Raw genomic sequence first — 15264 nt, forward strand, 5'->3', positions numbered from 1 at the left:
CCCCCACCAGGAAGGTGAGATGTTTCCTCTCCCCTTCTCCTGCTGCTGCGTTTCCTGGGATGAGTGATCCACGAGCTTCCAAGGACCCACATGAAGCCCATGGGCAGCAATCACATCCCCTACTCCCAGAGGAACATGAAGCCACCTAGAAAAAGACCAAGGTGTGGTGTGTGTGTGTGTAGGGAGACAAAAAGCTTACAGGTAGAAGATGCTGCAGGTTAAAAGCCAGCTCTGAACTCTCCAGGGTGAGTTTTTGCAGTGATGAGCAGAAAGGGTTAAATAAAAGATTCAGCCAAACCTGTTCCCTCCCCCAGCCCACGAAACTACAGAGTAGTCCAGAAAGTGGCAACTTTGGAGCAGTCTTTCCAAGCCAACTTTTCACCATGAAAAGGTGAGGAACACAAGACAGGGGGGATGTTTTCAAACCACTGCACCAGGAAAGCTGCAGGGGCAAGAGCTTGGCTGGCTGCCCTGCCACCTTCCAACCATCTTCTGAAGCTCCAAGAGGTGGGAACATGCCCATGGAAACACATGCAAAGCCTTCAAGAGCTCAGCCAGGAGTTGGGGGGGGATGATGAGTGTCACCCAAAGCAGAAGAAGGGCTTTGTGTTGCTCTGCAGTGTCCTCTGTTAAGATACATCTTGTGAACATCATGAATTTGCCACGGGGAAGCAGGGACATTCATTGGGCTCCCCAGTGAAGTGCTGAGCACGTGCTGGGGCCCAGTTTGATGCTGGCTGGATGTTCTGGATTAGTCCCAGAGAGAGTACACTTTGTTTGTTTTGTTTTTTAATGAGTGCTGTCATGTAGAGATCCATAAATAAAAAGTGGGGTTTCCAAGAACTGAAGCATTTCTAGAAAGGCATCTCTGTATTTGCTAAGTAAGGCGCTGAGCAGGTTCCTCCACGTTCTTAGCAAGACCATCCATGGTCTCCATAAATAGGGGTGAGGGGGGTTAGGGGTGGGAAGGGGCTTCTTCAGTGTGTCTTGGGGCAGAGAAGCATGAGATGGTCTCATTTTAGTCGCTCGACGAGTCCCTGTGTCAGTCCAAGGTGCAAAAGCTGAGATCTGGAGAGAGCTGCTAGGTGAGGGAAATACTCCAGGAGCTTCTCCCAGGACAGTTCCAGCAGGCTGGGAACCACCAGCCACATTTTAAACAAAGAGCCAGTCCTTTTGTTCTCTTGGATGTTGACCACCCCTCCGTGGACATACATGCAGCCAGCCTGGGTGGGAAAAGGGGGAGAGGGGAAGTTACAGGGGGGCAAGGACCAAACTGGAACAACCAGAAGGTGCTGAGGAGAGAGACATGACCAGGAAAACCAGGATTTGACTCTCTGGGAGTCCCAGCTGGAGAATCAGAGGCCTCATATAACCTTTGTGTGCTGGTCACAGGGGGGTCACCTCCTGAACCAGTCACCTCAGGCTTCTCTCACAGCCCAGAGGAGGAATCTGTGTTTCTGGAGGATGTTCCCTCATCATGAAACACCCCCCTGGTGGCCTGGGGTGCTTTGCTCTGTGTTTTAGGTGAATTCTACCCCAAGAAATCCATTTGAGGAGTGGGGCAAAGTGTTAGTAAATCAGCAGAGAACCACAGTCAGCTTTCAGCTAAAAAAGAATGTTTGTTTTTTTTTAAAGAAGCTAAAACCAGCACCCCCCCCCCCAAGACATGCTGTGTCCCCTCTGCTGCCTCAGCACGTTCCCTGCTCCAGGAATCACACAAGCAAGAGAGACAGGGACAGCTCAGCTGCTATCCTGCTTTGAGAGGGACATTTCTTGAGGAAACAGGGAAAGAAGAGACATTCCTACTGTCCAGGAACCCACCTGCAGTCATGGAGCTGCCTGGGAAACACCTTTATCAGGCCTAGAGCTTCCCGGAGCCAGATGCATTAATAACCAGCTCCAAAAGAGGTGCCAACTGCTCTTAGAACAATAAAACCACCAAACCACCCCATTTCTGCCCTCACAGGCTGCCTAAGGTAACAATCAGCTGAGGCCACAGCAAATTGCATTTCTTGCTGCTTGTCAATCACAGGTCTCCAAGCTTCTAGTTCTGGGAAAAAGCTCTAGGAATGCCAACCTTCCCATTGGCAGTGGTTTCCCAAGAGGGCTGCTCACCTGCTGGTCTTTCAACCCAAGCTAAAACCAGTTTAATCTTTTTTTTTTGGGGGGGGGATTTGTATTCTTTGGTCTTTTGCAGACAGGAATTGCTGTTCACACATGGAATTTCTCCTTGGAACTGATGCAGTTTCTACATGGCTGCTCTGAGAAAGCAGAACATCCTGAGTTGTCACCCCTCCCAACAGCTGAAGGAGTCAAAGGTGTCACTGCAGTGACCTCACACCAGTCTTCAGCCTCCCTCAAGACACCTCCTGGGGAGGTCACCTCCTGGGGTCACATCAGCTTTATTTGCAGCCCACACAAACTTGTCAGAGTGCTTGGATGAATGGCCTGAACTTCAGCCACGTGGGAAAGAAATGAGTCACTTACTGGTGTGACTGCAGCACAGTGGAAATACACTGGTTCTGGCATGGCAGCTGGGAGCTTGACCCACTGGAAAGTTTGGAGATTCAGCTTCCAAACGTCTCCCAGAATGACTTCTCCATTGTAGCCTCCACAAACAAACACATCTGAAAGAGAGGAACCCCAGGGTGCCTAGAGTCCCAGCCATCTGCATTCAGCACCCTCAGAACGTGTGGTGGCTGAAGGCAAGGAGGACCTTTGCAGAACAGTTGTAGGATCAAAGCTTCTCCTGCCTCAACAGGAGCTCCTGGGACCTCCCTGTGGGGAAGGAGCCACCTCCTCTCCCCCCACGTGAGACTAAACAAAATGCCTTTCAAGCCAGCAAAACAAGAGTGCTGCCCTTTGGCTGGTTTAGCCAAAGACAAACTGGAACAGGCCCCTGTTCCACCAGATGAATCCAAAACAAAAGTAAAAGGGTTATGATGAGCAGCAGCAAAAGAGAAAGAAGGTTCTAGACTGTCTCTGGAAGAGTAGGAACCTGGCCATTGCTAATTGACTAATTGGAACAGTGATACCTAATTTGAACAGTGATCTCTGATCTATAAAAACAGGGCAAGTTTTGCAGGTGCTGCTGTGCTCTGTCTGGAACCTGGAGATGACCTTGCTGCAGCACCAGGAGCCACCTGGAACCTGGAGATGACCCTGCTCCAGCACCAGGAGCCACCTGGAACCTGGAGGGGACCCTGCTGCAGAATCAGGAGCCACCTGGAACCTGGAGATGACCCTGCTGCAGCACCAGGAGCCACCTGGAACCTGGAGGGGACCCTGCTGCAGCACCAGGAGCCACCTGGAACCTGAAGATGACCCTGCTGCAGCACCAGGAGCCAGGTAACAAAGCCACACACCCTCTCCCTTAAATTCCCTGCCAGGCTCAACTCCAGCTCCTTTACTCCATTGACTCTAGACCTCTCTCTCAGAGTGCACACTTACTGAGAGCACAGTCCTTTTGAATTCTTTCCCTGAGATATCTCAGAGACAGTATCTCAGAGTCCCTGAGATACAGATCAGTTTCTGTTCACAGAATCACAGAATTTTTGGAGTTGGAAGGGACCTTAAAGATCATCCAGTTCCAACCCCCCTGCATGGGCAGGGACTAGAACCTCAATTAGAACAGGCTGCTCAGAGCCCCATCCAACCTGCCCTTGAACACCTCCAGGGATAACCCTTCCTAATGTTAACCCTTCATAAACTGGTTAATTCATAACCTGAACACTGGTCTCAGCAGCAGTTTGTGGGTGCAGCGAGGGTGACGTTTCTAGTCTCTGCTCTAAGATTTGGTCCCACAGTGACTGATCCCCCCTGCCTGTGCCCTCGGGCCCTTCCAAAGTCTCAGTCTCATGCAGAAAGGAAAGTCACAGAGGAAACCTCCTAACCTCTGGTGGTCTATTACTAACACCATCAGACAAAGACAGTCCCACATCGGTCCCAGCACAGAGCTCATTGTCACAAAGGCCACTATAGAATCACAGGATGGTTTGGGTTGGAAGGGACCTCAAAGCCCATCCAGTCCCACCCCTGCATGGGCAGGGACACCTCCCACCATTCCAGGCTGCTCCAAGCCCCATCCAACCTGCCCTTCAACACTGCCAGGGATGGGGCAGCCACAGCTTCTCTGGCCAACCTGGGCCAGGCTCTCCCCACCCTCACAGCACAGAATTTCTCCCTCACATCTCAGCTTCAGCTCCCTCTGCCAGCTGGAAACCCTTCCCCCTGCTCCCATCCCTCCCTGCCCTTGTCCCAAGCCCCTCCCCAGCTTTCCTGGAGCCCCTTCAGGCACTGGAAGCTGCTCTCAGGTCTCCCTGGAGCCTTCTCTTCTCCAGGCTCAACACCCCAACTCTCCCAGCCTGTCTCCAGAGCAGAGCTGCTCCAGCCCTCTCAGCATCTCCGGGGCCTCCTCTGGCCTCTCTCCAACAGCTCCATGTCCTTCCTGTGTTGGGGACCCCAGAGGTGGCCCCAGCCCTGCAGGGGGGTCTCAGCAAAGCAGAGCAGACGGGACAATCCCACCCTCCCTGGCCCTGCTGGTCACCCTGCTGGTGACAGCCCAGGACACACAGGGTGGTTTCTGGGCTCCAGCACACGGTGCCAGCTCCTGTTGAGCTTCTCCTCACCCAACACCCCCAAGTCCTTCTCCTCAGGGCTGATCTCCATCCATTCTCCACCCAGCCTGGATCTGTCCTTGGTTATTTCCCCCACCCATGGGCAGGACCTTGCACTTGGCTTTGCTGAACTTCATGCAGCTTGCATGAGCCCACCTCTCCAGCCCATCCAGGACCTCTGGCCCTCACTCTACTGGAGAATGGAAAACTCTGCTGCTGCCTTCTGATCCACTCCACAGGAGCACCTCTGATTTACACCACCCCAAAAAGGATGAGCTGCCAAAGAAATCCCTGAGCAATCTTTTTCTCTGAAGAACTTGGCTTCCAGGACTTGGCCCCAGTTTGCTTTTCACAGTGGGCTGTGAAGCCAAGAGGTCCATCACCCTGTTCATTACCCTCCAACCAGCAAGTCACAAAGCACCATGGACACTCGTGGCTAAAATATCTGATATTTAACACTGAAGTGCCCACGTGTGCAAAGCAGATTTAAAATGCTGCAGAATTCCAGACAGCAAGAACACTGTGCAGCTGCAGAAGCACATTCCCCTACAGCAGCAAGATTCCTCATGTAAAAAAACTGGTGCCAACTGGGCAGCTTAAGGCCTGTTAACCAGAATAAAATCCTCTTCCAGAAAAGACATGTGTGCCCTGCACTTCTCTCAAGCGTTGTGTTGGAGGCCACAGCTCCCAGGCTGGAAGGATGGGCTCAGCATTGCTAGGTTATACCAGATACACCCATTTTCAAGAGGCAGATCTTACCATTTTTAATCTGGACACAGCTGTGGCACCTTCTGGCTGCTGGGAAGCCTGAGGAGAATTGAAAAATGTATTAACTGAAGTTACTTTAAAGTGCTTGGGCAAGTGGTGGTTATATCTCAGCATATCATCATGGATAAAAGTAGGGTTTTTTTCATTTATAAGGGGCTTCTGCTTTCCTACAATCATAGTTATAACATCTCTAATTTAGCAACGAGCTGTTCCAGGAGGTTTGACTCCTCCTTGCACTGCAGAGAGGGAAGAAATGTGCTGGATTCTCATTCCTCACAGACTCCACCTCTCACCTCTGGCTTGGTGAAGTAACAGTCATAGAATCCCAGACTGGTTTAGGTTGGAAGGGACCTTAAAGATCATCCAGTCCCAACCCCCCTGCATGGGCAAGGACACCTCCCACCATTCCAGGCTGCTCCAAGCCCCATCCAACCTGCCCTTCAACACTGCCAGGGATGGGGCAGCCACAGCTTCCCTGGGCAACCTGGGCCAGGCTCTCCCCACCCTCACAGCCCAGAATTGCTCCCTCACATCTCAGCTCCAGCTCCCTCTGCCAGCTGGAAACCCTTCCCCCTGCTCCCATCCCTCCCTGCCCTTGTCCCAAGCCCCTCCCCAGCTTTCCTGGAGCCCCTTCAGGCACTGGAAGCTGCTCTCAGGTCTCCCTGGAGCCTTCTCTTCTCCAGGCTCAACACCCCAACTCTCCCAGCCTGTCTCCAGAGCAGAGCTGCTCCAGCCTTCCCATCATCTCCGTGCCCTCCTCTGGCCTCTCTCCAACAGCTCCATGTCCTTCCCATGCTGGGGACCCCAGAAATTCACCCAGTACTCCAGATTGAGTCTCAGGAGAGCCAAGTAAAGGGGGAGCAGCAGCCAAGCTGCTCCCGAGGCCAGCAAGAGGTCCCTCAGAGGGCAGAGAGATTATCTGTATCTTCTTCTGGGAGGAGAACCAGCCACTATCTTCCCCACTCAGGGAGGGAGAGAAGCCAAACAGCTCAATATGCTTCAGATGGGTTGGTCCTCACTGCTGAAGCTCTAAAGCAGCAGGACCTTGAAGCACATACTGCACGAGGTGACAAAAAATGCTTTCAGCCTGCCAGCAAACTGCATCTTCCAGCATCTCTGGCCCCTCTATGGGAAATTTACAGGAGAAATTCCAAACTCACCAACTTTTTCATGAGGTTTTGTGGTGATTTCCTCCCAGGTGTTGGTTTCCAGGTTGTAGGCATGGATCTGAAGGAACAAAGAGAAGCACTTAGTTCCTCCTGGCTCTCCCAGCACCACCATGATGCAGTTGGGAGGCCCTGACCCAGGGAGCCACTATAAATAACACCTCCTTTTCATTAAGTGTAAAACCAAAAATAGATAATCACAGACAGTGACTAATCAGGTATAAAATCACCTTCCAAGTGTAGCAGCAGCTTACTGAAGCTTTCAGTTCAGGCCTTGCTATTTGAGCCCCACAGCTGAAGACAAAGAATATTGCTTTGAACAAAACCTGAACCAATTAAAACCCAGGCCCTCCAGTTCCCAAAAGTGTCCAGAAAGACTCAAATGATGCTGCACATCAGGAGAGAAGAAATGCAGGGAAAGGAGAGAGAAAAAGTCGTGTTAACTGCTGCAGTTTCAACTTGTTTTTGCAAGTGGAGCACTGTTTAGAGTCTCCTCTTTTATCATTTCAGCATTCCAGATGAATTCACTCTTCCCTCCTCAAATTGTACTGAGAAAAACGTTCACCACAGGGAAGGGAATTAAAGCAGGTGATGAAGGGAGAAGGCAAGAAAGGAGACACTGTCCAAACACCTGAACTGGGTAGCAAAGAATTCCTCCCTTTTGGCACTTTCCTGTTTTGGCACAAATAGAGCATTTGGAAAAGTGTTTTGAGATGAGAATCTTTGAGAACAGGAATGAAGCTGCTTTGCAGAGCAGTGTGGACACTGGGTACCACAGAGTCACCATCTCTGGGTCAACAGGCCACGTTTTACAGAACCAGAACAATCTGCTCCTTGTTATCTGGGTTTTTTACCAAGTTTTTCAGAGAAGGGCAGATGAAGAGACTGTGGTGGTTCTGCTTCACTCCTGAACGTCCCCTCTCCAGGAAGGCACTCAAGGTTTGTGATCATCTTACCTTATCTAAGGAATAAGCTGTCCAGGAAGTTCCACCTCCCAAGATATAAATCCGTTGACCATCGTGTGCGATCTCGTGCCTGTACCTGGAGGTGCAAAGAAGGGACATTCAGCAGCACAAGGAATTCGTGCAAGTGAGAAACAGCAAAACCTTCTGGAAAACATGCTCAGGTTTGAGGGGTTGAAGCAGCCAGGCCAAACCTGGCTATGCTGCAGCAGTCCCTCAGGTTGGGAGCTTTCAGAAGGTGTGGAAGCTTTTGTGAGACATGTTCTGAGAGCAGAGCACCAGGGAACTTCAGAGCAGTGATTATGGAGCACCATGATGGCCCTCAGCACTCCATCCCCTCCTCTCACTGAGGTGGTCACTGGTTGATCTCCAAACCCTCCTTCCTCCATGCCATGCTACAGAATAGGACAAGGATGAACTGGAGCATCTTCTCCTCCTCAGCACTCACCAGCTGGCCCAGTCTGGCACCACTCAGACCAGATCAGTGTCCTGGCAAAGGCTTCACAGCCCATCCTTACAGCCCTCAGTGTGCCAGACTGCTGGAGCACCAGCTCTGCAAGGTTCACAGCCAAAAACCCTGCCCTCAGAGTGCCCAGAAGTCAGCTCATGCTGTCTCATCTTCTCAGTGCCAGTAAAGGTGGTGACACCCCGGTGGAAAAGCTCCCCAAGGCAACTCACCTCTCTTCTGGCATGTCACAGGACATGTTGTTTGGTCTCAGCTGGATCCACTCTCTAGTGTTGAGGTCGAGCTTATGCAGGTCAGTACTGTAAATGTAACCAGTTGTTCCTCCAAACACGTAGAGACAACCATTGATGATGGCCATGGCCTGGGAGGGAGCAGAGAAACCAGTTAGCAAGGACACGTGGACACCAGTGGCTGAAAGAGAAAGAACTCCTGCCCTCCCAAAGCAAGACACCACTTGCAAAGCCCTGCCTGCAAAGGGAAAAGTGACACGTTCAGGAGGAACAGGGAGGGCAAACAAGGATGATGGGCAAAAGATGGGGAGGGATACGTCTGTAGGAATGGAAAGAAACCCCATGGTCACAAGATGAGGACCTAGAAGTGGAGCTGCTGAGTTTCAGGCACCAGCCAAGACAGATCTGTGCAGCAGAGGCTCCCAGGAGCTAAAATCAAAGCACAGGTGACCCTGAATCTCTTCCATACTGACCTTTTAGAGCTACTGATATGGAGAATCTTACAGACCAGCTATCAGCCCACCAGCAGCATGGAGAGTAACACAGAAAGCCCCAAACACAGCAGAGAACTCAGACTAAACAACAGAGGCAGCCTCTACAATTCCAAACCACATGGACTATCAGCCTTCTGAAACTGCAAAGGTGGTGCAGGCACCATTCCCAAGGTGGAAACAGAGGTGGAAGCTCCTTCTGCTCTCAACTGCCTGTTTGCCAAAGGCCAGCTCAAGCTGAACAGGGCAAGGAGAAGACAACTTGCCTTCCCTCAAGAGTCTGGAGCACATCTAAATGAGAAATGTGCCACAAGGCAGTACAACTGTGTGCCTCTCTGACTAGAATTTTAACTTGTATATACACGTATAGAGGACATCTTACACAAATTAATCACATTAAATTAATCACACTGAATTTCTGAGTTATTTTGTAGCAAATCTAGGGTTCTTTTGCCCAACATGTTCACACATGACATCATGGACAGATTAAAAGTTGTTATCCTGATATATATAGGAGCTACCAACCACTGTTTTTTTTGCCCAAAATGTTCACACATGACATGGACAGTTTAAAAGTTCTTATTCTGATATATATAGGAGCTACCAACCACTGTTTTCATTTATAGTTTGGGGTTTTAAAGGTTTTGAGGAGACTAGAGAGCAACTCCAGAAACTACCAACCACTCCTTAAATCAGACACATTTTTTCATTCAACTACATCTGACTTTTCTAACTCCAAGAAACCTTTTCCTTTCCCCAATGTAAGGACATGGAGCTCCCGGCCAGGGGAGGCCACGGAGATGCTGGGAGGCTGGAGCAGCTCTGCTCTGGAGACAGGCTGGGAGAGTTGGGGTGTCCAGCCTGGAGAAGAGAAGGCTCCAGGGAGACCTTAGAGCACCTTCCAGTGCCTGAAGGGGCTCCAGGAAAGCTGGGGAGGGGCTTGGGACAAGGGCAGGGAGGGGTGGGATGAAGGGGAAGGGTTTCCAGCTGGAAGAGGGAGCTGGAGATGAGACGTGAGGGAGCAATTCTGGGCTGTGAGGGTGGGGAGAGCCTGGCCCAGGTTGCCCAGGGAAGCTGTGGCTGCCCCATCCCTGACAGTGTTGAAGGGCAGGTTGGATGGGGCTTGGAGCAGCCTGGAATGGTGGGAGGTGTCCCTGCCCATGGCAGGGTGGTGGAATTGGATGATCTTGAAGGTCCCTTCCAACTCAAGCCTATAATTTTATGACATCTCCAAGAACCAAGACTGTTCTGTCTCTGTGAGTGACACCTGCCTTCCCTTACAAGTCTGTACATGGACAACACCTCCAGTTACCAGCAGAGCAGGGAGCTCAGTGCTCTGGCCCCTTTCCAGTGACACAGGCCTCAAGAAGGGCCTCCTCCCTACCTGGCCGTAGATCCGATTGGGTTTCTTTCCCCGGCAGCTGAGCAGAGCCCACCTCTTGTACTTGACGTTGCAGACGTGGACGTCGTTGCCATTGCTCTCCCCAAAGGGGATCCCAGTGCCCCCAAACACCAGGAGGTTGTTGCCATGCAACACAACTACGAGAGAGAGAGGCAGAGCAGAGATGCTTGTTGCTGTCAGATGCAGGAAAAACACAACAATTCTCTGCTCTGGAGGCAGCAGCACCCAGGTGGCCAAGAGGGGCAATGTCATCCTGGCCTGCAGGAGGAAGAGTGTGGCCAGCAGGGCCAGGGAGGTGATCTTACCCCTGTGCTGGGCACTGGAGAGGCTGCACCTGGAACCCTGGGGTCAGGGCTGGGCCCCTCAGGTCACGAAGGACCTGGAGGGGCTGGAGCGTGTCCAGGGAAGGGCCCCGGAGCTGGAGAAGGGGCTGGAGCAGAAGGAGAAGGGGCTGGGGAACTTGTGAGGAGCAGCTGAGGGAGCTGGGGCTGTTGAGCCTGGAGCAAAGGAGGCTGAGGGGAGACCTTCTGGCTCTGCAGCTGCCTGAGAGGAGGTTGGAGCCAGGGGGGTCGGGCTCTGCTCCCCAGGAACAAGGGACAGGACAAGAGGGAACGGCCTCAAGTTGTGCCAGGGGAGGTTGAGGTTGGATCTGGGGAACAATTCCTGCCTGGCAAGGGTTGTCAGGGCCTGGCCCAGGCTGCCCAGGGCAGGGGGGGAGTCCCCATCCCCGGAGGGATTTAAGAATCATATAGACATAATACTCAGGGATACGGTTTAGGACTTGTCAGTGTTAGGTTGAAGTTTGGACTCCATGACCTTTAAGGTCTTTTCCAACCAGTGATGCTGTGATTCACTGGGCAGCCAGAGCTCAGTATTGTCCAAATACCCTCCAACTCACACTCTGCACTGATGGCTTTGAAATGCTCTAGAAAAGAAGGCAGACAAGGCAAAACCATGGTAACCAAAGGCCTCCTTATAAAAAAAAGGGTAGTGAACAAAGAGATCTATTTTTGGATGCTTGGAGATGTCTGATTGCCCTGAGCACCCAGCTGCTGCAAACACAACTATCAAGGTGATTACCTGAGGACCACCTCTTGCACCTGGGATTTGTTCTTTCCCTCTGCCTCAACTGGAGCAAAAGGAGAAAGAAAAATCCCAAATCCAACCCAAACTCCAGGCTTACTCGCAGAAAAGTTGGAAACAGGATCCAGATTTCCCAGTTTTGCCTGGTTTTGCATTCCACCAGGGACATGGATTAAAATAGGCTCCAGATAAACTGGGATCCCCAGTTCCAAAAGGACAAGGAACTACTGGAGAGAGTCCAGCACAGGCCACAGAAATGCTGGGGGGACTGGAGCATCTGCCTGTGAGGAAAGGCTGGGAGAGCTGGGGCTGTTCAGCTGGAGAGGAGGAGCCTGAGGGGGTGTGTGATCAGTGCTCATCAATATCTCCAGGGGGTGTCAGGAGGATGGGGTCAGACTCTGCTCAGGGGTGTCCAGGGATACGACAAGGGGCACAAACTGGAGCACAGGAGGTTTAACATTAATATGAGAAAATACTTCTTTACTCTGAGGGTGACAGAGCCCTGGGACAGGCTGCCCAGGGAGGTGGTGGAGTCTCCATCCCTGGAGACATTCCAAACCCACTTGGGACATGTTCCTGTGGGATCTGCTCTAGGGAATCCTGCTCTAGCAGGGGGGTGTGGCTGGATGATCTCCAGAAGTCCCTTCCAATCTTGATGACTCTGCAGGTGGGAACTGCATTCCCCTACGTAAGTGACATGGAGGCCAGCTCCCTGGGCATGTAGCCTTCAGTGCCCATCTGATGCCAGGTGTCTGTAGCAAAGTTGTACCTCCAGAGCTCCCTGAAGAGGGGATAGTCTTCATTCTCGGGCCCGCCGGACTCGTCGTAGTCGGGATTGTAGCCCCCAAACACATACAAGTTGGCACTATCTGCAACACAACGGTGGCCACTTCTTGCTGGTGGAGATCTGTGGCCTGCAGCAAAAGGGGAAGATCAAACAGCTTCAGTGAAATGGCAGCAGAGGAGCTTGTGACTGAAGAGCAGGACTGCACCTGCTGTGGTGGTCCTCCGACAGGAGAGGATGGATTTTAGCCACAGGGGAGCTGTGTGCAGCCAGGAGGAGACAGCTCTGTAGGACAGATCCACTTCTCCAAGCACAAATGTGGAGAGCCTCTGCCTGTCACCATCTCATTCATGTCCACTTGAGCCCCTGGACCACGCCTGCCTAAGCAGACCTGCCTGCAGGTTGATGCCAGGTCACTCCCATGACAATCCCTCCATGTGGCAATGCTTCCATAAAAGCCATTTCTGAGGTATCTCACCAACACCCCCTTCTGTCATTCCATATGGCACATTTCACTCAGGAAACAGTTCCAAAATATTTATACTTAAAGCTGCTCAATGGGAACGAAGAAGAAAAGAAATTATTGCTCTCCCTCCTACACAAACCTTCTCTCTATTTCTTCTCTTTTCTCTCCAGGCACCTTGTATTTCAATAAGACATTTTCCCCTTGGACACCACTGGACTTCCTAATTATGGGGGTTGGGACTTGATGATCTTTAAGGCCCTTTCCAACCCAAACCATTCTATGGAACTATGAAGTAACGTGGGCCTGATGCAGCAAGTCAGATCTGCTCAGAGAAAGGCATCTGCACTGGGAGGAGACAACAGACAAAAACAGTAGTAGTAGAATGTACAAAAATACCAACTCAGTCCAGGGAAGTCTCACCAGCAATATTCTTGATGGGCAACAGCATTTGAAGTCTCAGCAGAGAAGAGATCAAGCAGCAACTCTGACCTTGCTTGGACCTCCTGGAGAGAGTCCAGAGGAGGCCACAGAGATGCTGGGAAGGCTGGAGCAGCTCTGCTCTGGAGCCAGGCTGGGAGAGTTGGGGTGTTGAGCCTGGAGAAGAGAAGGCTCCAGGGAGACCTTAGAGCAGCTTCCAGTGCCTGAAGGGGCTCCAGGAAAGCTGGGGAGGGGCTTGGGACAAGGGCAGGGAGGGATGGGAGCAGGGGGAAGAGATTTCAGCTGGCAGAGGGAGCTGGAGATGAGGTGTGAGTGAGAAATTCTGTGCTGTGAGGGTGGGGAGAGCCTGGCCCAGGTTGCCCAGGGAAGCTGTGGCTGCCCTATCCCTGGCAGTGTTGAAGGGCAGGTTGGATGGGGCTTGGAGCAGCCTGGAATGGTGGGAGGTGTCCCTACTCATAGCAGAGGAGTTGGACTAGATGATCTTTATGGCCCCTTCCAACCCAACCCATTCTGTGATTCCAAAACATCAAGGTGTCACCATCAGGCCCTTGGGCATATCCTCACCTTGTTGCCCCCCAAGTTTCGGTTCAGGTGACAATGAACAGCAAACAAAAAAAAATCATTAGAAGATTCTTCAAGAACCTTCACCCAAACAAACCAGAGACCTTCACCAACTCTCTGCTCTCACAGCTCTTTTAAGGACTTTTAGGATGGAAGGAAACCCAGTGAAGCATCTAATTAGAACTCATCATGCTTTCTTTTCAGAGCCTGTCACAATTATCAGCAGTGAATCAGAGGAGCAGAGCAATAACAAATGAGGCAGCAAACATCTTTCCTACAGGAAAGGTGAAATAAATGATTTGTCCAGACTGAATAATGAGTTTTAACTCAGCACAAGCAGCTGTGCTTAATCACACTCCCCATTTGCTGCTGCTTTAGGCTCCAACTCTTGTTCAAAATTAAGCTGCTCTACAGGGCTCAGACAAAATCCTTGTGGCTCAGTTTGGACAGATCTGGGTTGTTTCCAGCAATAATTGCATCTTGCAGCAACCCCCACTTAGAAAGCTCAGAAGCACTGGCTCAAAAGGAGGGGAATAAATGTAAGGAATTTATGGAAAAGTCTGTAGTCACTGGCCTGGTGACTGAGAGAGCTCAGTGTTACCAGGCAGCCAGTGGGCATAAGGGGTGGATATTCCATGTACTAATAGAATCATGGAATGGTTTGGGTTGGAAGGGACCTTAAAGATCATCCAGATCCAACCCCCTGCATGGGCAGGGACACCTCCCACCAGACCAGGTTGCTCCAAGCCTCATCCAACCTGCCCTTGAACATTTCCAGGGATGGGGCAGCCACAGCTTCTCTATGGCCAGAGTCTCACCACCCTCACAGTGAAGAATTTCTTCCCAGTATCTCACCTAAATCTCCCCTCTTTCCAGTTTTAATCCATTCCCCCTTGTTCTCTCACTAGTTATTGGCCTCAGTGCTGGACTAAACTGTTAAATATTATGTACTTCAGAGGTGAATCACAACGGGAAAGAGAAACATCCATCCCTCTGGGCTTTTTACTTTAAACTCTGAAATTATCCAAAGGGATGGATTAATTTTCAAGTGCACACCTTGACAACAAAGGCATTTACCATCAGGGTATCCGTTCAGACTTCTAGTCAGAGATGTTTTGAGAGGACAATTCATCTGATCCTGAGTATCTGCAAACAAAACCCTGCTTGAGAAGTGCCCTTCTCTGCAGCCTAGAGGAGCTACCCTAGCAAAGGGCCCACGTGTCTGTGCTTGGGCAAATGGAGCTCATCCTCCTTGTTTCTTCTCTGTTTGCCCTGAAGGTCTCCAAAAAGATGACCTGAAACAGGAGCTTCATGCCAGCTAAGACTGGGAACAGTGATGCACACATTTGGTGAGGGAGTGAGGATTTAATTGTAGATCCTGTTTCCCTCCAGTTATAACACTTGCTGTGAGAATTTTCCAGAGGGAAGAGAGGAGAATAAGGTTGAGTTTTACACAAAGCCAAGAGAGTAATAAGAGGCATAATTCAAAGGAAATAAATTAAGAACAAAACCAAGGAACACTTATCTGCCATTCACCTCTCAAAATTAAAAAGGGAAGCCACCTGACTCTGCCATAAAGCTCCAGAAGAGGGAAGTTTCAACAAAAAGGGATCCATGGTTGATGAATCCAAGTCCTTGAGACAGCAAGGTGGGTACACGAAGTCCACACACAGCCCAGCTGGTTTCACCTCTTCCCTTTTAACCAGAGATTCATCTCCTATCTTTAAAATATTATCTTTTCAAGGTTTTTTTCAGGACACAGAAAGGGCATTAGAAGCCAGAGCTGGTGTCAAACAGATACGTGCAAGTACCCAACTGAGATGGTCTGGAA

General features: G+C 50.9%; 1 protein-coding gene across 1 annotated transcript in view; it reads right to left on the minus strand.

Annotated features, from left to right (window-relative positions):
* Positions 1-973: 973 nt before the first annotated feature.
* The window catches only part of KLHDC10 (kelch domain containing 10), a 19855-nt gene continuing 5564 nt past the window's right edge, over positions 974-15264 (minus strand). Inside the window, exons 2-10 of the mRNA XM_010007663.1 lie at positions 14686-14728; positions 11877-12106; positions 10084-10238; positions 8191-8339; positions 7507-7591; positions 6545-6611; positions 5376-5423; positions 2488-2627; positions 974-1223 (exon numbers count right to left, since the gene is read on the minus strand). Of these exons, the coding sequence (XP_010005965.1) occupies positions 1014-1223; positions 2488-2627; positions 5376-5423; positions 6545-6611; positions 7507-7591; positions 8191-8339; positions 10084-10238; positions 11877-12106; positions 14686-14728 (1127 nt within the window). The 3' untranslated portion in view covers positions 974-1013. The remainder of the gene's footprint in view (positions 1224-2487; positions 2628-5375; positions 5424-6544; positions 6612-7506; positions 7592-8190; positions 8340-10083; positions 10239-11876; positions 12107-14685; positions 14729-15264) is intronic.

The sequence above is a fragment of the Chaetura pelagica genome, unplaced genomic scaffold (assembly GCF_000747805.2).
Source record: "Chaetura pelagica isolate M959 unplaced genomic scaffold, ChaPel_1.0 scaffold402, whole genome shotgun sequence".
Lineage (NCBI taxonomy): Eukaryota > Metazoa > Chordata > Aves > Apodiformes > Apodidae > Chaetura > Chaetura pelagica.